This window comes from Drosophila obscura, unplaced genomic scaffold (genome assembly GCF_018151105.1).
Source record: "Drosophila obscura isolate BZ-5 IFL unplaced genomic scaffold, ASM1815110v1 contig_84, whole genome shotgun sequence".
NCBI lineage: Eukaryota > Metazoa > Arthropoda > Insecta > Diptera > Drosophilidae > Drosophila > Drosophila obscura.
Window position 1 is genome coordinate 1,584,499 of NW_024542877.1, and position 21,229 is coordinate 1,605,727.

Consider the following 21,229-nt stretch of genomic DNA (forward strand, 5'->3'; position numbering starts at 1 on the left):
GTGTGGTCACACTGACCAGCTGTTTTCTTGCACAACATTTGCGGCGAGCCATCGATAGTTTTGAAAAAAAAACAGTCGATACTATCGTAATAATATCGGGCTCAAATAATTATTAAAAAACCATTGAAACCTTTTAGGAACTTGTCCATTGTAAAAATAAGATGCCACCTGTCGATTTGTTTACAAATTTGTCTAAGTATTTTAGAGCAGCCAATCCAAACTTATCAAGAGCGCAACTGTATCTCAATACTATCATGATAGTCGCAAAACCGTCGATAGTAGCGGATAGCAGCAATATATCGATACTATCGATAGTGCCCTCGATGGTTTAACACCTCTGCTGCTGCTATTTTCCATAAAAAACATAAAATTAGTGACACAAAATGCGCCTCACCAATGTCCTGTTCAAGAAGGTGAAGAGCAAGTAAGTATGTTCACCTGAGAGGCGGGTATAATTGGGTAATTTGTGCTGTTGTGTTCCCGTAGACGGATCATGGTTGTGCTGGAGAGCGTGGTTAGCGGACATCAGTACAATGCGTTCCGCGAACGCCTGGCCGAGAAGATCGAGGTGATACGCTTCGATCCGTACAGTGAGTATACATATGATATATCATATCAATATGAACCGCTGAGATGGACATCTTTTCTCCACAGTTCAACAGGAGAGCCTCTACCGCGAGCGCAAGAAAATCCGCAGCGCCTGAACTACAGAATAAATAAATGTTACACTACACGCACCCACGAATGTTGCATCACATGGAGTATATATTTTTTTTGTTATTTTAACTCATGTTCTTGTTCATTTTCATGCTCCAGTCGCTGCCCTAGGACTCGACACAAAACATTGAAGACATTTAGCGGGCTAAGGCGTGGGAGGGAGTACACGAATTACAAATGGATGAACAGAACAGGGAAATTGCTTAGTATACTAGGACTCGACTCTTGCTTTGGGTTCGGTTCTTTTGGGGGGAGATGCCCCAACTTATGGATGATTTCTGAAGGGCTTCTCAACCATAAGGATACCGCGCTCCCAGAGGGCTTCGGCAAACTCCAAGCGGTCTTCATCGTTGCCCATCGGGGGTAGATTTTTTATCTTTGTATAGTGGGGATAGGCTTGAATTAGCATCTCGACAGCAGTACCCTGGCTCGGTTCCAGCTCAAAGAAGTTCGGCTCATATTTGCAGTACTCGAGACCATTGTCCGAGTAGTAGTAGCAGCGCAGGAAACCCTCGTCGCCCGTCAGGCGTACGATATTAGCACGCAGCAGACGCACTGCCGTCCCCTCAGTGAAGTTGTAATCATGCGAGCAATGGCCATTTTTATCGGCGGTGTTTCGTATACCGTATACAGTGTGCATCATCTCCGCGGGCGCAATGGCGGGAGGCAAGGCCTCGTGCTGGAAACGTATGGCCAGCTGGTCCAAGGCCTGATCGATCTGACTCTCGGTGGGCACCAGACGCTTCGCTAGATTCTGGATATGTTGGATCATCTTTTTGCGGTGCGGCCCCGTAGTTTTGTCGTTGGCCAGGCCAACGTGTTGCCAGATGTTCAGCGGTAGGCCTTTGCGCAAATTCAAGGTCTGCTCGACACTCTCCTTAATGACCAGGGGCATGAGCTTCTCCATCAGATTGGCGTACGACTGCTGCTGGTAGGCGCTGAGGGTAATGTGCAGCGAATGCGAGTTCTTCTCTGTGATGGCCTGGTGGATCCAGCCGCGTGGAAAGTATAGAAAATCGCCCGGCTTCAGTACAATATCCATGATGGGATCGCCCAATTCGGCCTGGCTGAGGTTGCCCGACGATTCACGGGGCAGTTCTTTGGTGGGGGGATAGATGCGCCAGCGCTTCTTGCCCTCCACCTGGAGAACAAAGGCTTCAATATCATCGTAGTGCGGGGCGAATCCCTGGCTGCCGGGTGGCGTTAGATATACATTGGCCCCCACCAGGCAATGGAAGAACTCCTGCAGCTTGATGCACAACTGCCTCAGTGCGATAAGGTAGGTGGAGGGATTCAGGATACGGATGCTGCAGCCGCGTCGATAGTGCGCCCAAACGCTGGGCGGCAAGGCACGACCTTCTGGGTTTAAGGTCTTCCGGACGCCGCCCTCATAGCTGGTGACATCGATGTTGGTGGTAAACTCCACGTGGTTCTCGATCAGCATTTGGTCGATCATATTGAATGATATTAGATTAGAGAATCTTCCTGGTGTCGTGCTGTCCACTCTAAACGCCTCCTTCTCCCAGTGGTCCCGCAAGAAGGTTGCCATTGTCATCGGAGCAATGAGCTCAGCCATTTCGCGCTTTCCCTCTTCAATGCTGTTTTCCTTGTGCACTTGATTTAATGGCTCCTGGCTGGAAGCTCCTGCTCCAGGTTGAACAGGTTTAATTAGACCGATTTGAATGCTGCATGGCATGCTGGCCACGGGTTCCTTCTTCAGCGACAGTAGGAGCGGCGACGTCCCCTCCACCTTGACTGGAACCTTGGTGTTCTTGTTGCTGGGCAGCGGACATGAATCGGCTGCAGCCGGGGCAGCTTGGGACAACCTCTTTTTTTTGGGTGGGAGTGGACACGACTTGGCATCTGCTGTGGTGGCGGCGGCGGCAACGGTTTCCGATTCTTTGGCAGCTGGCAGCGACTTACGTTTGATGGGGCAGGAGGTCGCCTTTGGCTGCTGTCCTGCTAGAGTGGTCCTGGCAGCCGATGTCGACTGGCCGACTGGGGTGGATGAAGTGCGCTTAGCGCCGATGGGCTTGCCGCCCTCCTCATCGTGGCGAGGCTTCAGTGACTCACGCCTTTTGGCCGGAGTTTCTGGCGAGGATTGGGACGAGCTGCCTGTACCGGAGTGGCTATTCAGCGTGTACTCGTCGCCATTGTCGGCGGAATCAAAATGATCACTGCAATCGTGGGAGTCGCTGCTGCTTTCGCTGGTGGAGCTGTCATCCTCCTCGTCATCGCCGCTGCTGCCGTCCGATTCGCTGCTGCTGCAGTTGTCGGCGTCGCTGTAGCTACCATTCTTCTGCGGCTGACCCTTCTGCTTTCCGCCATTTTTTGCGGCCACGCTCTTGTTACCGTTTCTGGCGGCCACGTTTTGGCTGCCATTTTTGCCGGCAACTTGTTTTTGGCCACTCTTTGTTCCTTTTTGTACATTCTTTGAGGTTGCGGCGCAGTGATAGGCCGCAAAAGCCGAGACCTTTTTATTCTTATCGGACATCTTAACACTCGTGTAATTTTTTATCAATCGCTTGTCGAACACCTGTTACATCCTTGTTCACTGCAAATAGGAGATGTAATTTTAGCAACGAAATTCAATTGTAGCCTCTCTCTCTCTCTCACGTGCACACGTCTCTGACTGTAAAGTGCTGCCAGACAAGTGAAAAGACTAACTTGAGCAGTGCTGCCAACTCTTCTAGCTTGGTCAAGAATTTTTTAATTCGTTTAGTATTTTCCAGACTTTTTTAGGACGCGTTATGCACATCAAAATACAATTTTCTTACTTGTTTAAACCTTATTTTATGAATAATCAAATAAAAATGAGTACTAAAAATGACCAAATCCTTTAGGAAATTAATCAATTTATCGTATAAAATTATATGATCAGTGCTGGGGGATCCAGTAATTAGCTAATACTAATCCGAATATCAAAATCGATAATATTTGATGAGTGATTGGTATGGGCCCAAAGTCCTCGGTATATTTACGGTATATTTTGAATATGATAGCGTATATTTTAATATATTTATGAGGGTCAAAGAGTATATTTTATCGGTTAGTTCGCGGTCACTCTGGTCGCACGTTTCGTTTATATTTTTCTCGCGCTCTCTTTAACAACGAACGAAGCGAAAGCACTAGGCCGTGCCGTGTGTATAATTATTAGACAAAAGCGATAAGCGGGCCAGAAATTGAATAAATAAAAGGGACCAGTGTGTGGTGTGTGACAATCACTTGGAACAATCCAGTCGTCAGGACAGGCAGGGACAGAGGCGTGTAAATAGGAAGGGCTGTTAACCGCGTGAGAGTGGGACGAGAGAGGACGAAATCTCTCAAAGACAGGGCTGTCAGGCCAAAACCAGGTGTTTACAACTTATTCCTCTCTCTTTCTCTCTTGATATTTATTTGTGTAGATGTGTTGTGTGTTCCTGTGCCGCCTGTGTGTGCATGCGTGTGCGTGAATAACAATATCAAACAATTCATGCAATAAATTATAATAGTTAACTGATAAATAACAGCAATTGTTTATTTTTTTTTTACATATTTTTTGATGGTTGCTGTTGTGCATTGGGACACACACAGCGGAGTAAACGAAAATTTCAAATTCCTATAATTTGGTTTTGAACAATTTGAAACCAAAATGGCCCCAGCACTGAGCAAACTGGCCAACAATCAAAGCGCCATTGTTGGTGTGGCAGGCATGACGGCAGCCGTGTGGATAATTGCCTACGGCAAGATGTCCAACAAAAAGAGGTGAGTCCCCCCCCACGCTGTACGATGCGATCCATCCCCACCACAGACGACCTAATCAAAATATCATCAGTAAAATGATCTCTTTGGCGTGTGCGCTCTCATCGCCCGCTATTTTTTTTAATCAGCCAACTCAAAAAATTGGGCAAGGTCTCGGTCGGGGTCTTTTAAAAAATTGTGCTTGACATTGAATTTGATTTACGATACGCGAGTATTTACGCTAGGTCTGCACTCTGCCCCAAGCCTCCCTCTTAGCCCGACACTGAGACTCGATTTATTTTTTTTTGTTGCAATCGTTGCGGTTCTCGCTGTGTGAATGTGTGTGGATCGTACGATGCCCGGTAGTGGGGTCGTCTTTGAAACTGGTTTATTGCATTTTATGTTCGTCCACCTGCCTTTCGATTTCCCTCCGGACTAGCCCCAAGGACAGCCAGCTACCAGCAGCTGTTCCGTTCAGACTGATCTTGTTCCCACCCAACATCTCAATGGAATAGAAAGGGGTAAGGGGTTGCATTGCCATTGCCCCAGTTAAGGCTTTCACTCTGCCTGGCTGTGTGTTTTTTTTTTTTTCATTCCAAGTGCCGCTCTGCTGCACTTCTTGCATTAGCCTTCCTTTCTGATCCAACTCTCTCTCTCTAATCATTCGCTTTCTTCAATCATTCGCTAAAGTTGATACTCTACCACTATGTATCTGTTAATCTTTATAAGAAAGGGTTCTTCACTGCTTCCTCACTTGAGGCTTTCACTTCACTGCCCCCCCACTTACTGCCCCAAGTACCGCTCTGAGTAGCCTGAATTTGGAAAAACGGTTGAAATCGATAGAGCTAGAGCCAAGCACAAGAGATTGCTGTACAAAGTCGCTCCCACTCCACAGTTCCACTTTTTACAATCCAATTTTTGATGTGCAGACGACGAGGCCACGTTTTGGGGTTTTCGTTTTGATGGACTTGGGGTTTTCGGCTGCGCTTATCTTATCTGCAGACTCGCTGGCCAGACGACTCCCATATTAACCAATGCTTCAAGTATCGCTTGTGGTGACCCTCGACATGGTTAAGCTGATTGCCTGTTACCACCCCCACAATTGCTATGATTCGATCCATGCGATATGGGATACCAGCATTATTCGATCTATTTCTGGTCTAATTTAATTGAATTCCAAATGCTGATTCTATTTGCATGACCAAAGCAATTAATTAGAGAGAGATTGTGGGCTGTATTGTGGGGATTGGATTGCGGCTGGGAATGCGGCGAACCACTCGATAATTGTCTCGATAATGGTTCAGTCTCGATATCAGGCGCACACTTTCTGTGTGCACTTTGGAAAGCAATAAAAAACATTTTAATGGGTTGCCGCCGTTGTCCGCTCCCGCCCGTTGTGGCCGGTAAATTTATGCGACGTGTTGCATATTTTCGCGCCCTACGCCTGATCTGTTGTGGCATATCAGTTCTGCTGATGCCATTAGTGATGCGTGATAGTGTCGAGTGTGAGAGTGAGTGAAAGGCTGAATGAATTGACTCACAGCAGGGTATGCATTAGGTATATTTCGTCGACTCCTACCCGCACGCTCACTCGAAACGCCAAATGCAAATCTACACGACCCCGAGAGCCGCAAGTCCAACAACTTTGACATCCAACAGCAGCCCCCTGCAAAGCAATTAAACACGTAGCCAGGCAGCCAGCCAGATAGCCAGATAGCCAGGGTGCTGCTGTATGATGGGCATGGAGTGGGGGTGAAAGCGTATTTGGAGTTGGCCAACAATTGCATCATCCATATGGACACACGGAGGACAGGTGCCACAAGTGTCACAATTTAATGGCATCCCGAGTATCAAACATAAATATTACGAGACACGAGTGCGGCGCAAGTACCCGGTAGTACCTTAATGACTGGCCAGAGAGACCTCCTAAAACCTACCAAGATGGGGCGGCCGGGGGGTTGGGACCGGGCCGGGTCTTCACTTAAAAAAACGAGACATTGTACAATTCTTGTTTCGTTTTTTGTTTTGCGTGTTCCCTTTTGTTATTCCAACGACAGGCAGACAGAGCGGCCAGAATAAATGCTAATTTCTAGTGTAGTTGTAGCCGTCGCGTCGTCATATTCCACAGGTAGACAAACGGACAAGAGAGCGGGCACTTCTCTTCTCACCTCTTCGGGTGTACGAATGTACGAGTGTGTGTGTCGGTTTGGGCAACTGTTGCGTAACATTGGCAAAAAACGTTTTTTTTTATTTGGAACCACAACCTAAACGGTAAATTGTAAACGGTAAAAGAGTTGTTGTTTTTTGGGTTATTTTCTTCATTGCCATTGATTACTGTTTGCCTGATAATATTGTAGTTATATTACGCCTCAATTAGTGGCCAGACATTGGGCATTATCATTGGGAGGGGGATCGGGGAAATACTGCTCTTTGTGTGGCTCTGGCATGGTCTGGCCCTGGACCTAGCTCTCCCTCTCTCCTCTGTCTTGCTGCTTTTATACACCCCTTGGCAACAGTTGGTCGCCGCCCCGCCGCCCCGTCTCTCTCTCTATATAATGTAAATCTCCTTTCTACTGCTGTAAATTGCTGTAAATTTCCACATCCAATGTCGAAGTTTTGTGTTTCGTGTAATTGCGAGCCAAACTAATTTTGCGCGTGAAATTAAGTCTCAATTTGAATGCTGATTTACGGGGGATGCACTTGCAAAGCCGCCAAACTCCAGTAGCCAGCCGGATTGCAGTAACATCTGAGAGAGTGCAGCAGCGCCAGCAGCAGCAGCAGCAGCAGGTCGATGAAATTCCTCTCTCGAACATGCTTACGTACATTTGTACATACATACATGTTCCATATGAGTGTTCCACAACGGGAATGGGTTTGTGTTTGGCACATGTTCGTCAGCAGGGAGCGGGTGAGAGAGGGAGATGCAAACAGGAATGGGTGTATGGGTAGTATGACTTGTATATGCATCTGTATTTGTTTCGCACATGTTTATCAGTACGATAAGAGAGAGCGAAACGAGCGATCAGATAGGGAAGGGGCAAGGCTAGGCTAGGCTAGGCAGGCCAAAAAAAAAAAGAATAGTTGAACTTTGCTCACCGCATTGAGAAATCAGTTCGTCCCCCCTGAGTCAGCAGCCCCCATCTGCTGCTCCCCTTCCTCCTACTACGCTCATCTCGTGTTTGGGTTCAATGTGCCTCCAGCCAATCGATTGCCGGTGGGCGATAAACAGCAGCGGGAAGACACTTTCGATCCACCGAAAGATACAGACGGAAAAGGTGGGGTGGTGTTGGGAGAGTAAGAGAGCGTTGATGGAGACTCACCGGACCCGGGCCGGCCCGATCGAGCGACCTATGGACCCAAACACATGTTGTACGAGGGAACGGGCGCGCTGGCGGCGGAAGAAAAAAAAACGGGTTTTATACACGGATTTCCAAATAAGGAAACGCAAAACGATAAATACAGACAAACACAAGAGCATTACGAATAAATTAGAGAGCCGCCGCCGCTGCCGGCCCATGGCGTTTGGAATTCAAGAAATGACCAAGTCATCGCGACTCATCATCTTTTGTGTCGACGAATGCGCGCGCGACACCTAGAGCCAGCATAGAGAGGCATGATAACCCGGGCACGAGCTTTGTACTTTGTCATGCCCCAGCCTCAGTCGCAGCTGCAATCGATTCGCAGCCGTTGGCGATGTCTGCTGCAATTCTACCTGTCTGACCTTTGGCGGTTCTTCGATTGCCCGGCCACTGAACCGTCTTCTATACATATATTTCAATGCAATTCCATTTCCCTGCTCGTTGGAGTATGTTTAACTGTAACTTTAAACGATTTTGTCATTTGCAGAAAATCCAGCTATGAGGACAAGATTCAGTACACAATTGCCGAAAAGAAGGATAAGAAGGCGAACAAGGCCCATGTCAATTCAGTATTCTTCAAACAGCTGCGAAAGCTGCTCCGTAAGTCAAATGATTCCAAATTCCAAACTCCACCCCATTCCCTGTAGAGTGCACGCTAATTAAGTATGTGTCTCGTCTCGCCTGGCTTTTGCAGCCATACTCATACCTGGATTCTGGACCGTGGAGACGGGACTTATGTTCCTGGTGGCCGCCGCACTGATTGGCCGTTCGGTCAGCGACATCTGGATGATCCAGAATGCGACGGTTGTGGAGAGCACCATCATACATATGAATAAAACCAAATTCAAGGCGGCCCTGCTCAAATATCTAACAGCCCTGCCAGCGGTAAGGCATCACAGTTATTTCAAGAGCTCCCAGGGCTTGCCTAATACTCCTAATACCCATTGCAGATCTCTGTGGTAACCAATGTCCTGAAGTGGAGTCTGGGCGAGCTGAAGCTCCGCTTTCGCACAAATCTAACGCATCATCTGTACAATCAATACCTGAAGTGAGTTGGTCCCCCCAGCATCCAGCACATGCCCAGAAATCTGGTTGATCTTATTCTGGTTTCTCCTCTCTTTTTTAGCGGCTACACGTACTACAAAATGTCGAATCTGGACAATAGAATAGCAAACGCCGACCAGCTGCTGACCACGGACATTGACAAGTTCTGTGAAAGCGCCACGGATCTGTACTCGAACATTAGCAAGCCCGTGCTGGATATATTCATCTATGTGTACCGCCTGACGGTGAATTTGGGCGGCAAGACGCCTTCGATCCTAATGCTGTACCTGCTGATCGCTGGTGTGTTTTTAACACGCCTGCGCCGTCCCACCGGCCGACTGACTGTCGAGGAACAGAAGCTGGAGGGAGAGTTCCGGTATGTGAACAGCAGGCTGATCACCAATTCGGAGGAGGTGGCCTTCTATCAGGGCAATGTGCGCGAGAAGCTCACCCTGTTGGCCAGCTACTCCAAGCTGCGGGCACATCTGAGCAAGTTCCTGGAGTTCCGCGTCAGCATGGGCATCATCGACAACATTATTGGCAAATGTATGTTCAAAAAAAAAACCCAAAGGCAGCATGCCGCTTAGTCCCCACTCACCCCCACCTCTGTTCTGTTTGCAGACTTTGCCTCCATTGTGGGCTTCTATGCGGTGTCCATACCCTTCTTCACCGAAAATCATCCGCTGCTCTCTGGGGAGCACAGCGGACAGCGATTGCAGGCCTACTACACCTACGGTCGGATGCTGGTGAAGCTGGCAGAGGCTATTGGCCGTCTGGTGTTGGCCGGACGGGAAATGTCACGGCTTGCGGGCTTCACCGCTCGCATGACCGAACTGATCAAGGTGCTGGGTGATCTCAACAAGGGCACCTATGAGCGGACCATGGTCAATGGCAACAATATCACCCAGAATGTGAGCGGATCTGGAGCGAGTAGCTTTGGGCCAAACAAGGGGATCATGTGCTTCGAGGACAAAATCATTCGGTTCGAGCAAGTGCCTCTGGTCACGCCCAATGGCGATGTGCTGCTCAAGGAGCTGACCTTCGAAGTCAAGTAAGTGGCTGCGCGCTGCACTCCTTTCATCGAAAATATCTCTATACTGTGTGCTCTTGCAGATCTGGCACCAATGTTCTGGTTTGCGGCCCCAATGGCTGCGGCAAATCCTCGCTGTTCCGCATCCTTGGCGAGCTGTGGCCCACGTGGGGTGGCAAGGTGACAAAGCCTTCAAGAGGCAAACTCTTCTACATACCTCAGAGGCCCTACATGACGCTGGGCACATTGCGCGATCAGGTACTACAATCGATTGCATTGCCCCCTTGATGACATTCAGTCACACTGTTCTCTTTTGCCCTCTAGATCATCTATCCACACACGCGTGAGGATATGCGACGAATGGGCCAATCGGACGAGGATCTCATGCACTATTTGGACATTGTTCAGCTGACGTATTTGGAGCAGCGCGAGAATGGGCTGGATGCCATCGAGGACTGGATCGATGTGCTATCGGGTGGTGAGAAGCAGCGCGTGGCCATGGCCCGACTCTTCTACCATCGGCCACAGTTTGCCATTCTCGATGAGTGCACCAGCGCCGTGTCCGTGGATGTTGAGGGCAAAATGTACAGCTATTGCCGAGAGGTGGGCATCACGCTCTTCACTGTCTCGCATCGCAAATCGCTTTGGGTCCATCACGACTACTATCTGCAGTTCGATGGACGAGGCAGCTACGAGTTTGAGCCGATTGACCAGGACAAGGAGCATTTTGGCTCCTAATTAGCCAAACCTTCCATTAATTACGCTTCCGTTTTTTTTGTCCATTACGAACCCCAAAAACCCAATGGCCCAATGCCCAATGATCGAGAGCAGGCAAGCTGTGTGCAATTTCCGCTTCATTTTAGGCTGTAACTTTTGTTTGGTGCTGGCAAAAATCCCTGCTCCTATTCCGCCTCATACGCCTCCACCTCTTGGCCCTGTGTCTACTTCTACCTCTACCGTTTCTTGCTTCGACTGTGTGATGTGTGTGTGTGTGTGTGATTTTATTATTTGTTTGTTTTGTTCCCTGGCCTCATTATATTCCATAGCTTAATTCGGGGCTTAGTCGGCTTTTAGTTGTATTGTGCGAGAGAGCAGAGAACAGCAGAGAGTTTGGTGATTAGAGATTTAAGCGTAAAGTAATACACACACCCCTCCCCCTGCTTCCTTCCCCCATAGGATGACAAATTATGATCGACAGAGAGAGTCTGTATAGCAAAAACAAAACAAAAAAAACACTTTTTAGTAAATTTATACGACAAATATACACAATATAAATACATACATACATACATACTAGATATATATATTTATATATAGATGGCGCACACAAAAGTGTCCCGCCGCCCCTAGTAATTTGTAAATTACACATTCGATTATCCTTTTATATCCTTTTGCTTTTTGTATTTTGTATTTCTCGGTTTAAATTGGAGCATTATAATTTTTTTTTTTTCTTTGTGTTTGTGTCAGTGCGAAATGCAATAAAATGTGTATATAAATATATAAAATAATACAAAAAAACAAAAACAAAAAAAGACGAGTGTAAATTAAATTGCTTACTTAGGGCGACACTAAGCTAAGATGTCCAGTCGAATATCGGAATCGATGGGTAGGGATGGGGGCGCTCAATTCTTTCGCTTGGGCTTTTTGCTTTCCATCAGACTCATGATGGTCTTGCGCATGTCCTCCGTTTCCTTAAGCTCCGTCTCCAGATGCTCGACCTGCTCCTTCTTTTCCTGCAGCTGTGTCTCCAGCACGGATACGAGATCTTCACACTTTTTGCGACCCTCACGCTGCTCCTCGAGGCTCTTGTGCGTTTTGGCCAGTTCACGATCGCGCTCCTCAATGCTGCGAATCTTCTCCTTGATGTCCTGCTCATAGGCCAACACGGATTTCTTAAGCTTATCGATGCGTGTTATCTACAAAAAGAAAACAAAATAAAAAGCTTGGAAATCGTTTACCGGGAATACTGTCTATGGGATCTTACGCTATCCTTGCTGAGGCACTCCAATTTAATGAGTTCCTCGCACTTTGAACTCAGCTTTGTTTTCAGATCTTCGCAATCCTTTTGGAGGCCGGACACCTCCGATCGCTTAACGGCCAGACGGCGTTCGCTGGCCTTCAAATGATCCTCGTTCTCGGACAGCTGCTTCAGTAAGTTGCTCATGTTGCTCTTCAGCTTGTGTGTCTGCTGTTTGAGATCCTTGCACTGTGTTTGCAGTCTAAACAAAAGCGGGGGGAAAATGGGCATGGGAGATAATTCATTCATCATCTGTGTGGATTCCACCTACCGTTCCTGGCTGATGAGCAGCTCAAAGTTCTTGGTCTGGAACTGTTCCAGTTCGGCATTATGGACATTGGCCAGCTGTGTGCTGCCAATCAATTGATTGTTGGCCTGCTCCAGCCGCTGCTGAACGTTCAGCATGCCGCTGTTGAGGCTGTCGATGCGATGGTTGTACAGTTCGATCACCTGCGAGACGGGCGCCGACTGCAGTTCGTTTCGCTTGACAATTCCGCTTATGTTGTCGACCAGTGACCCGATGCGCTGCGACAGCTCCTTGTTAATGAAGGTGCGATGGCATTTGAGGATTGAGCTGAGTGTATACCACTGCTGCGGTGCTTCACTGCTGCAGCCAGCAGCGGCCGAACCAACCGACGAGCAATTGAGTCGTACACTGTTGATGCTTGCCAAATGCTTGGGAAGAGATGCGAATTGGACACAAGAAGGGAATTGGGGATTGGTAGTGACACTCACCTTGGCCACGGCTGACTTGGGGAAGCGTTCGAATCGGGCAATCTGTAGAACGGCCTCCACCACCTGCTCGTTACCACTGGCCATGCCCCGGGCCAGGGAATACTGCAGCTGGGGCTGGTCCAAAAGGGAGCAGCACTTTTCGAAGTACGCCTTCTTGGCAATGCTGGCAAAATTGATGAGCAGCAGCAGGCAGAATATCGCCTTCTCCACCTCGGCCTGTCCCAGCGACTGATTGCTCAGGGATTGTGGCGTCAGGGCGAGCGGAGCGGCCAGTATTTTGTCAAAATACGACTCAGATATTTTCGATAGCACTAACTTTTCCGTCTTGGCCTCGCACAGCAGATCCAACAGCAGCCGGAGAATGGCCACGACATGCGCTGGCTTCGTTTCGGGCCGCTCGGCACTGGCCACCAGGCTGACAAGATTGGTGGGCTCGCGGGCTATCTGCTGCGCCACGACCGCACCCTTGCCCCGACGCAACAGAGTGGAGAGCAGCTCAATGGCCGCCACTCCGCACAGATCGGAGACCAGCCATTCGCCGATCATCTCGTAAAGACGCGGTGTGATGGCGTCCAGGCTGATGACATTGTTCTGCTCCACTGATAGATCCAGAATGTAGCTGATGAGGCGGAAGATCAGGTCAAGGCAGATCTGTTGATGCTTTCGCGTATCCTCGTGCGAGTCGTCCATGGTGTTGCGCGAGTCGATTTGCTGAAACGTTTGTGAGTGGCAGGCATAAGATGATAATGAATGAATCGATATATGATCTGCGCATGCTTACATCCAGTAGCTTTTCCACATCCTCGCAGTAGTGGCTGTGGGAGAGCATCGCCTGATGGAGGCCCGCATGGCTCTTGGAGTCCAGCAGATAGTCCACAATGTGACGCAACTGGGCGACATTCCAGTTCTTGAGGCAGTCCTCGATGCCCGCAAAGCATGTGCGCAGGAAGGTGTGCAGCTCGCGCTGCTCAAAGGCGTGCACATCCTCGGAGAGGATGATGAGCATTTTGTAGGCGAGCAGGCCGTAGTTAATGATGCGTTTGCAGAAGCTGGATATGTTCACGCAGCGCAGGAAGAGGAACAGCACCACGAAATTCTTATAGCAAAGATTCACCAGTATCGAGAGGGCCAGCAGGGCGTGCGCTGGCGGCTGTGCACCGTCGTCACTTTCGCCCTCCACATTGTGGACAATGTCCACCAGATGCTCGAGCAGCACTGGCAAATACGGCTCCTCCCAGGCGATGTGTATGCCATATGTTAGGTCCTGCAGCAGCAAAAGCAGACGATAGACCCGCTCCTCGCGTTCCGTTTTCTTCAGTAGAAAACTCAGCAGCGGCACAAAGCAGAACTTCTCGACAATGGCCCCACGCGCATCCAGATTCCGGCTGCAGTGCTGCACCAGCCCCACACATGCCCACAGCACCTCGCACTCGCCGTCCAGCGCACTCATCAGCGCATGCAGATCCATAAAGAATCGCGCCAGCTGCAGATTTCCAGGAGTCGGTGCATAATAATGCGGCTGCACCTTCGTTCCCAGCAGAGCGATGCTGCGGTGCAGATACACCAGCGACTCTTCGCTCTTTAGCTGGTGGTAGGCTGTTGCCTGGGTGCTAAATTCTCGCATATACGCAATGGCCTCTGCCACTCCTGCGTCCTGGTGCGCCAGCGTTGAGTGCTGCTGCTGCGGCGGCGACTCGTTGTTGTTGTTGCCGATGGTGCTGCTGCCATTGCTGTTAGTGGCCACTGGGGGATTCCTAAGCGAAGACATTTTGTCGCCAACAATACAACAATACACGCACTCGAAATTTTTTCTTGAACAAAAAATTGTTTATTTCGAAAGTGTGTAATCGCTTCGCGCTAGTAGTATCGATAGCCTTTCTGAGCGAATATCATGTATCGATATGCGCAACAGCATCCCTAAGGGCTAAGGTTGGCAGCGCGGCACAGCGACATACTTTGGCTCGAGTTGGCAGGTCCGGCTTGAACAAGGTTAGCAGGTTCGGTTGAACAAAAGCGCGCAAAAAGTTGAATTTGAAAAGCAACCGTTTTGTCGAAAGGCAGATTTTGCATTGCCCAATCGTTGGTAAATAATTTATTATGCTTGAAATAGATGATCATGCCATGGAAACTTTGCTGTGGAACAGTTTTACTTAAATGTTGCTTTAATTTTACCTAAATTCAAATAAAACTTCAAGGCCTTTCTGGGCGGTAGCCATCCTTTATTTAATATTTAATTTGTGAGCACACACACACACACGTGCATTACATTTCAAATAGCGCATAAATTTTGAAAAGTCCATGCAAAATCAAAGCGAAATTTGTTTGCTGGACAGCAGCAGCCTTCTCCCCACCCACAGGGGGATGCGAAGGATGGATGCTGGTCTGCTTCCTGCTCTGGACCTCGGTTGGTATGTATGATGGGGCCACATGTGTGGCGAGGCGGCTGCTACCAAATCAATCCCCCCTACCATTATGCTACCCCCTTCACATCACTGAATTACGCATGCTTTCAGCTCTAGGCATTGTGTGTGTGTGTGTGTGTGTGTGTGTGGAGGGGCTGAGCTTCAAAATGTGTAGAAAGTATAAGCCTAAGCTTTTTTATCGTTTCGACCATGAGACAGGCCATGGCCACAGTCCTGGCCGTGGATGAGGACCAGGCCAGGCCAGACCAAAAAAAGTGAAAGTGAAAGTGGTCCAAACATACAGCCAAACAGAGGGAATATTTAAATGGTGTGCTGGCTTTTGTATAGTTGAAAGTTTCAATATTGGCTCTGCAAAGGATGTGTGGATGGGTGGATGGTTGGATGGTTGGATGTGAATGTGAATGAGGCTGTGTGGGTGAAAAGTGTTTGCTCAACTGCCCAAAAAACGTCCACAATGACAGCACATAAGCAGACTTACACACACACGCACATCTGCTCCCCCCCCCTGCCGCCATACATATGCGTATGTATGTAAATGTATTTACATTATTCATACACACACACACACACGCACACACATGAGCACTTTTGAAAAATGCGTTTTAAACCGAAAAGCGGAAGCAGCAGCTTTTGACCAAGAAAGTGTGGGTGGATGGGTGGATGGATGGGTGGATGGGCCATGCCTGGTTATGTCTTATGGATAGATTCAATCCTTAGCTGATTTTGCTACATGCGCTACATTTCTCATTCTGTCTTCTCTTTCTACTGAATAGAGTAAAACTGGAACAGGTACAGGTACAGCAGTTACATCTGTAAATGTATGTAGATCTTGGTAGAGCACTCCTCAAGTCCATCCAAGCTATCCCCTTCCCCCCCTCCAACAATCATGTAACCCTCTATGGCATATTTTACCTCCTGCGTTCCCTATTTGCAATCTACTTTTAGTAGTTCTCAGACACAAACACACAGAGACACACTCATCGGGTTGGTGGGGGGTGGCGGGGACAAACCAATTGTCACATTCTCAAATACAAACACACACGCACCCACGCACACAATGGAAAGTTATGTGATTATATGTGCGTGTGTGTGTGTGTATGCCGCCCCTGCTGGGGGATGGCCGAGTGAACAGGAAACTTCTCTCCAGGGCATTCGCCGTTCAGTATGCAAAAAAAAAAGACTCACACACACACACACACATACACACACAGAGAGCAAATAAAAAAGGAAAACAAAAAGCGTGAAAACTGTGCAGGAATGAAACGACTTTGGGGCGCACCTCTGATCAGATATTCGTTTGATGGAATTCCGCGTAGCTGCTTACAATATCCGGAATCTATTGAGATACTGTGGGACTACGGCTTACGGCTAAACTGATAGCTAAAAACTACTTGGATCGGCCACAGACTCAGACGTTTGGGAGCGCATACTGACCGTGTGGATTGGCCAGCAAGTGGTGGATAAATAATAAAAGTACGCCAGCGCTACAGCCTCCCATCTGAATATTATGATCTCGTGCATCCTGCGATCTCCTTCGATTAGCTTTAGATGATGCACAAATATGTTGAGTGTACGCTAATAAGCCCCATCGACCCCCATCGATTGCTGGGTGTAAAAACAAAAAAATTCTCATCCGTTTGTTTGCCCAGCCATCAACAGTGTCCTGTCGCCAAAGCCCCCTTTCTAGCCCTCTGTCTGTGTGTCTGTGTGTGTGTGTGTATGTGTCCAGATTTAGCCATGTGTGTGTGTGTGTGTGTGCCTGGCATAAGTGTAAGCCGCTTTTAGGCGCTGCTAACAGAGCAAAGCGCTTTAAAAGGTTTTAAATTTTAGTCCCCAAGCTGAAAATGGGGATGGGGAAGCAGCAGCACTTCTTCCTGCCACAATGGATGGGGAGACAGAGGCAACAACTTTCACTGCGATCTGGTCTGATCATGACCCGCCTCAACATTGATACCCTTGAGCAAGGCTTGGCTTGGGCTTCACTCCCATCCGGCACTGCATCGAACGCAAACCAAATCGGATTGCTCAATCAAAAGGCAGCCCCGCACACACCCCCACACACGGATAGACACGCACACGGATCGGGGATCACAAGATCATGGATCACGGATCACGGATCGGGGAAACAACATTTGGATAATGGACAATGGACAATGGACCCCAGAGAACAGCAGGACAGTGGGACATGAGCATGGATAGGTTTTCAGATTTCTGTTGCTTTGTTATTTCTACCTGCGATGCCATTATTTTTTCTGATTTTCCACTGGATTAAGTGCAGAAAGGTGCGTTTCTGTGTCTGTCTGCTGTGTGTGCAACAAAATTTCGTTTTCTTATTCTCCTTCTATTTCTCTCTCTCTTTCTCATTCTGTCTATGCCTCATTGTTCCTGGCACACACACACACACACACAGGACGCACTCATTAACGTGGCATGCAACAATAAATTACCACAATTCGACATACGAACAGCATTGAGGGACGTGAAAATGGAAAAACTTCTGCTCTCTCAGCCGTCCTTGAGCCATCAGCGTTTATGCGGCACTCAGATCATGATCATGTACTGGAGAGTGAGTCAGTGACATTAACTTAAGGATTCAATGCAAAATTAATTTTATTTTTGACTTTTTCTGCTTCTGTTATGTGTCTGAAGATGTTGAATTTTGTTATTTTTCGATACATATTACGACTTGCAGCTGCATTCATCAAATAATCTTCAATTGGTATTATTTATTATTATTGAAATTAAGCGGAATACATTTAATGGCAAATAATATTAGAATTAATTTAATAGGCTTTAGTATTTATATATTAACATTCGATTATTATTATTATTTGTGTCTTAGCTTTAAGTAAAGATTTTCATAACTCCCGCCTAGATCTTGCTGATAGAAACGTTTCCAATTTCATTCATGATATTCCTCAAATTTGCTTTGTGTATTCTGTTGCGCATAAACCACGGTGGTGCTTTTCCTCGCAACCTGATTTTCTATCGGCCACAAACAACCACCAATGCAACTGCAACTGCAAGTGCCTCGACTCGCCCACTTTTTCCTTGTTTCCCTGCTCCTCGTTTCTCGCTCTTTGCTCTTTGCTCGTTGCTGTTCGATTCGATTTGAGTGCATTTTGCCGAGCACAGGAAACTCCGTGTGGCATGGTATGTTGTGCCCATGGTCTGGTCTGGTCGTCGTCGTCGCCACCACCTGTAGATTTTCTTGATTTCGGCCCTGGCTGCATTCCAAATGATGTACGGCGCCTTTTAATTGGACACGGTCTGCGTGATTGCGCCTGAGCCCCATCCCTGCTTCCCTGCTGCCCCTGCTGTGTTCTGAAGTGCGTGTATCTCTCTGTCTCTGTCTCTGCTCTGTCTCTGTCTGTGTCTGAGTGGGAGGGTTTTGGCATGCTGGTGTCCGTGTGTTGCATCATCAAAAGGAAAATCAAGTTTCAAGTTCAACATTATCATCATCATTATGTGTAATTATGCTTGTTGGAAGAGAGCCGGGCTGGTCTCTCGTTGATCTCTACTTTGATAGATGCAGATGCTGCAGCGAGGCTGCAAAAGGAGTAGCTACATACATACAATTAATTCCTTGCCCTGCCCCAAATCCCCAAGTAATAAAAACAATTCCAGAGTGTAGTTTACATTCTTTATTTCGGTTAAAAAAAATTCATCGCTTTTTGTTCATTCTGTCATGTGTCTGTGTGTGTTTGTTCTTGAATATTTTTGTATGACAATTTGGTTTGCTCCTGAGAGACAGCACTATTCGCTGCCTTGATTCTTGTACATAAATTCTCAGATTATAGTTTTCTTTTTTTGGTTTGTTTTGTTTTGAGGAAATTCTAGGTTTACATTCAGGTAGAATTGTTCAGGAATATTGGATATATGTATTGGATTGGATTACTGCCTTACACAACATTTCGTCTATAAAATTGTATTTAAAATTCCTGATGCCAAGTCGGCTGGATGCTGATTATGATTATGTGATTATGGGGCCTCTGATTGTTTGCTGATGCTTTTGGTATTGTTAGCCAAAATGCACAAATACCTCGCGCACACAGCGAATAACCAAATGTACAATATTGTATGAAGTTGATAGATTTTATTTTGGGCTGTTTCTTAGGCATTGGATGGAGTGAGAAAGGTACATGATTCCTTTTAAATTTATTGTTTCCATTTTTTCCGTGCATCTTTTTTCATTTGTTTCTTTGTTTTGTTTTGCTTTTTACCCCTAGGCAAAGTATTACACGTACTACACACACTTATAGAGCTTTCATTAGCAAACTTTTCCGACTTCTTTTTGAGATTTTGCAACTTTTGTTTTCGTGCATTTTCGAGCGGTTTTGAGTGATTGATTAATTTCACTTGTCCTTTCATTTATACCTGATCATATATGCATGTACATATATGTATGCATATCCTTTAGATACATCTACATATGCGTTTAAGTTTTCATTTTTGGAATGCATTTCGGGGGCTTTCATTTCATTTCGTTTTATTTAATAATTAATTGCTAAAATTTAACATGTAGTTGCTACATAATTCAAATATGTTTACCATTTTTTCACTTTTATTTTCGAAAGAACCAAAGAGTTGCCTGCCTCATATATTGCTTAGACGTTCTGCTCTAAGAAAAAACAAACAAACAAAAAAAAAAAAACACACCTCTATATAGTATATGTATATTTATGCATAATCCCAAACGAAAACAAAACAAAAAATGGGAAGATAAACGAGGAAGGAAGTTCTGGTTTCGAGCGAGTGCCGAAACAATTTGATATCCTTGCAGATTCGATCGATCATTTTGTGTACTGTGGGCTGTACTGGTTATAGATCCGGGATGCTCTCTTCCGATGGGAATTACAGAACGTTTTTACTCTGGGTATGCGCCGTCCCAATACCTATTGGGATTGAATTTAAAGTGCCAGAATATATATTCCCTCAAAAGCTGTTCAATCAACGATTGTTTGCTTGATGATTGGACCTATCTTTGATTGTTTTCGGAAGCAGACAAATGCAGATTTTTGTAGGCTTCTCGGATGATCTTCATTTGCAAGGCTATCGAAATCACTTGTTTTTTTTTTAGTTGCTTCTTTCTGGTTTTTAATTATTTTTTTTTTTTAAGTAATTCTCAATTAGTTTTCGTTGTTGAGATAGTTGTTTGGGCATGGTCAGGGGGGGGTTTCAGGGTATATCTTCGGAACAACTACAACTCCTCCTCCTGTATTGGCCCCTCCTCTGCACAGTCTCTCGGTCACCGCCCCCCGTTGTGGGTTTCTTTTAGGTGGGTTGTCATATGAGAAACAAAATTATCGTAGATGGCCAAAAACTGTAAAGATTCAAATTTAAACTGATGACAACCTCTGGTATGCAGGGGGATGGGGTGGCCGAGAGAGCGAGATGATCTGTGGAGGGAGTGGGCGCACATTAAGCCTAGAAGTATAATTTATATATGTATATATAGATGTATGTATATATGTTTGTGTGTATACAATTATAAACAATTATATATTTTTAAAGTTATTTGTTTTAGTTTTTACGTATAATTAGTTGACATTTTGCTTCGATTTGCTTGCGATTTTCGTTTTCGTTTTTTTGTTTGTTTTGTTTTGTTTTTGTTGTTGCTTGGAAGAAGAATCGAACGGAATATATTTTCCTTTGCTGATTTTTGTTTGTTTGTTTTGTTTTTTTGTATTAGTTTTTTGTTTCATTTATTTCTAACGAGGTAGATTTCCATTACGCCTTGAGCCTGTGTCTTCGTCTCCTGTTTTTTTTTTTTTGTTTGAGGTAATTTTCCATTTCATTTCATTTCATTTGTTTTGGTTTTTAAGCATTGCTTACATTAAATAATTGATTAAAAAAAAGTTTAGTATTTGAGTCTGGTTCTTTTATATGTATATTGCACACAGTGAACACTCCCATTTGACGGATGAAATGCATTTTGGCACAAAAAACAATTTCAATTTCAACTAAAATTATTGCTCCTGCTACTACTGCTTATCCTTTTTGCTATTTAAGTTTAATTATTGTTTTCCTTTTTGTTTTCTCTCAGTTTTGCCCAATAAATGATATGCACAATGTTGATATAGGAGACAATCTTCTGCTGCTGCTTCCCTTATATTTCTTTCCCGTTCTAAATCGTATTTTTTATACGCCTATATACAGCTCAATGAAATGCCATTTTCTTTCT

At 46.3% G+C, this 21,229-nt stretch overlaps 4 protein-coding genes across 4 annotated transcripts; 2 read left to right on the forward strand and 2 right to left on the reverse strand.

Annotated features, from left to right (window-relative positions):
• The first annotated feature begins 312 nt into the window (after positions 1 to 312).
• LOC111069023 (39S ribosomal protein L33, mitochondrial) lies at positions 313 to 733 on the forward strand. Its single transcript, XM_022358902.2, has 3 exons — positions 313 to 424; positions 487 to 590; positions 655 to 733. The coding sequence occupies exons 1-3, from the start codon at positions 384 to 386 to the stop codon at positions 702 to 704; spliced, it is 195 nt and encodes a 64-aa protein (XP_022214594.1). The 5' UTR covers positions 313 to 383; the 3' UTR covers positions 705 to 733.
• A 47-nt stretch (positions 734 to 780) lies between these two features.
• Positions 781 to 3,395, reverse strand: LOC111069022 (bifunctional lysine-specific demethylase and histidyl-hydroxylase NO66). Its single transcript, XM_022358900.2, has 2 exons — positions 3,334 to 3,395; positions 781 to 3,271 (listed from the first exon to the last, which is right to left on the reverse strand). The coding sequence occupies exon 2, from the start codon at positions 3,209 to 3,211 to the stop codon at positions 983 to 985; it is 2,229 nt and encodes a 742-aa protein (XP_022214592.2). The 5' UTR covers positions 3,212 to 3,271; positions 3,334 to 3,395; the 3' UTR covers positions 781 to 982.
• Positions 3,396 to 3,783: 388 nt separating this feature from the next.
• LOC111068984 (ATP-binding cassette sub-family D member 3) lies at positions 3,784 to 11,088 on the forward strand. Its single transcript, XM_022358827.2, has 9 exons — positions 3,784 to 4,070; positions 4,291 to 4,461; positions 8,284 to 8,396; positions 8,491 to 8,681; positions 8,747 to 8,844; positions 8,923 to 9,386; positions 9,462 to 9,891; positions 9,954 to 10,128; positions 10,195 to 11,088. Exons 2-9 carry the CDS (start codon positions 4,349 to 4,351, stop codon positions 10,606 to 10,608), a joined length of 1,998 nt encoding a protein of 665 aa, XP_022214519.1. The 5' UTR covers positions 3,784 to 4,070; positions 4,291 to 4,348; the 3' UTR covers positions 10,609 to 11,088.
• A 263-nt stretch (positions 11,089 to 11,351) lies between these two features.
• On the reverse strand, positions 11,352 to 14,492 carry LOC111068983. The gene is made up of 5 exons (XM_022358826.2): positions 13,404 to 14,492; positions 12,623 to 13,333; positions 12,159 to 12,562; positions 11,855 to 12,089; positions 11,352 to 11,786 (listed from the first exon to the last, which is right to left on the reverse strand). Exons 1-5 carry the CDS (start codon positions 14,388 to 14,390, stop codon positions 11,493 to 11,495), a joined length of 2,631 nt encoding a protein of 876 aa, XP_022214518.2. The 5' UTR covers positions 14,391 to 14,492; the 3' UTR covers positions 11,352 to 11,492.
• Between the last annotated feature and the right edge of the window lie 6,737 nt (positions 14,493 to 21,229).

What these genes read in the sequence shown, in the direction of transcription:
- LOC111069023 (XM_022358902.2), top strand. Translation starts at nt 384, where the DNA reads ATGCGCCTCACCAATGTCCTGTTCAAGAAGGTGAAGAGCAA. An exon ending in TTCAAGAAGGTGAAGAGCAA is followed by an intron (nt 425 to 486) that starts GTAAGTATGTTC and finishes GTGTTCCCGTAG; the next exon opens with ACGGATCATGGTTGTGCTGG. An exon ending in GATACGCTTCGATCCGTACA is followed by an intron (nt 591 to 654) that starts GTGAGTATACAT and finishes TTTTCTCCACAG; the next exon opens with TTCAACAGGAGAGCCTCTAC.
- LOC111069022 (XM_022358900.2), bottom strand. Translation starts at nt 3,211, where the DNA reads ATGTCCGATAAGAATAAAAAGGTCTCGGCTTTTGCGGCCTATCACTGC.
- LOC111068984 (XM_022358827.2), top strand. Translation starts at nt 4,349, where the DNA reads ATGGCCCCAGCACTGAGCAAACTGGCCAACAATCAAAGCGCCATTGTT. An exon ending in CGACAACATTATTGGCAAAT is followed by an intron (nt 9,387 to 9,461) that starts GTATGTTCAAAA and finishes TTCTGTTTGCAG; the next exon opens with ACTTTGCCTCCATTGTGGGC. An exon ending in TGGGCACATTGCGCGATCAG is followed by an intron (nt 10,129 to 10,194) that starts GTACTACAATCG and finishes TTTGCCCTCTAG; the next exon opens with ATCATCTATCCACACACGCG.
- LOC111068983 (XM_022358826.2), bottom strand. Translation starts at nt 14,390, where the DNA reads ATGTCTTCGCTTAGGAATCCCCCAGTGGCCACTAACAGCAATGGCAGC. An exon ending in CCAAGTCAGCCGTGGCCAAG is followed by an intron (nt 12,563 to 12,622) that starts GTGAGTGTCACT and finishes TCTCTTCCCAAG; the next exon opens with CATTTGGCAAGCATCAACAG. An exon ending in CTGCTCATCAGCCAGGAACG is followed by an intron (nt 12,090 to 12,158) that starts GTAGGTGGAATC and finishes GCTTTTGTTTAG; the next exon opens with ACTGCAAACACAGTGCAAGG.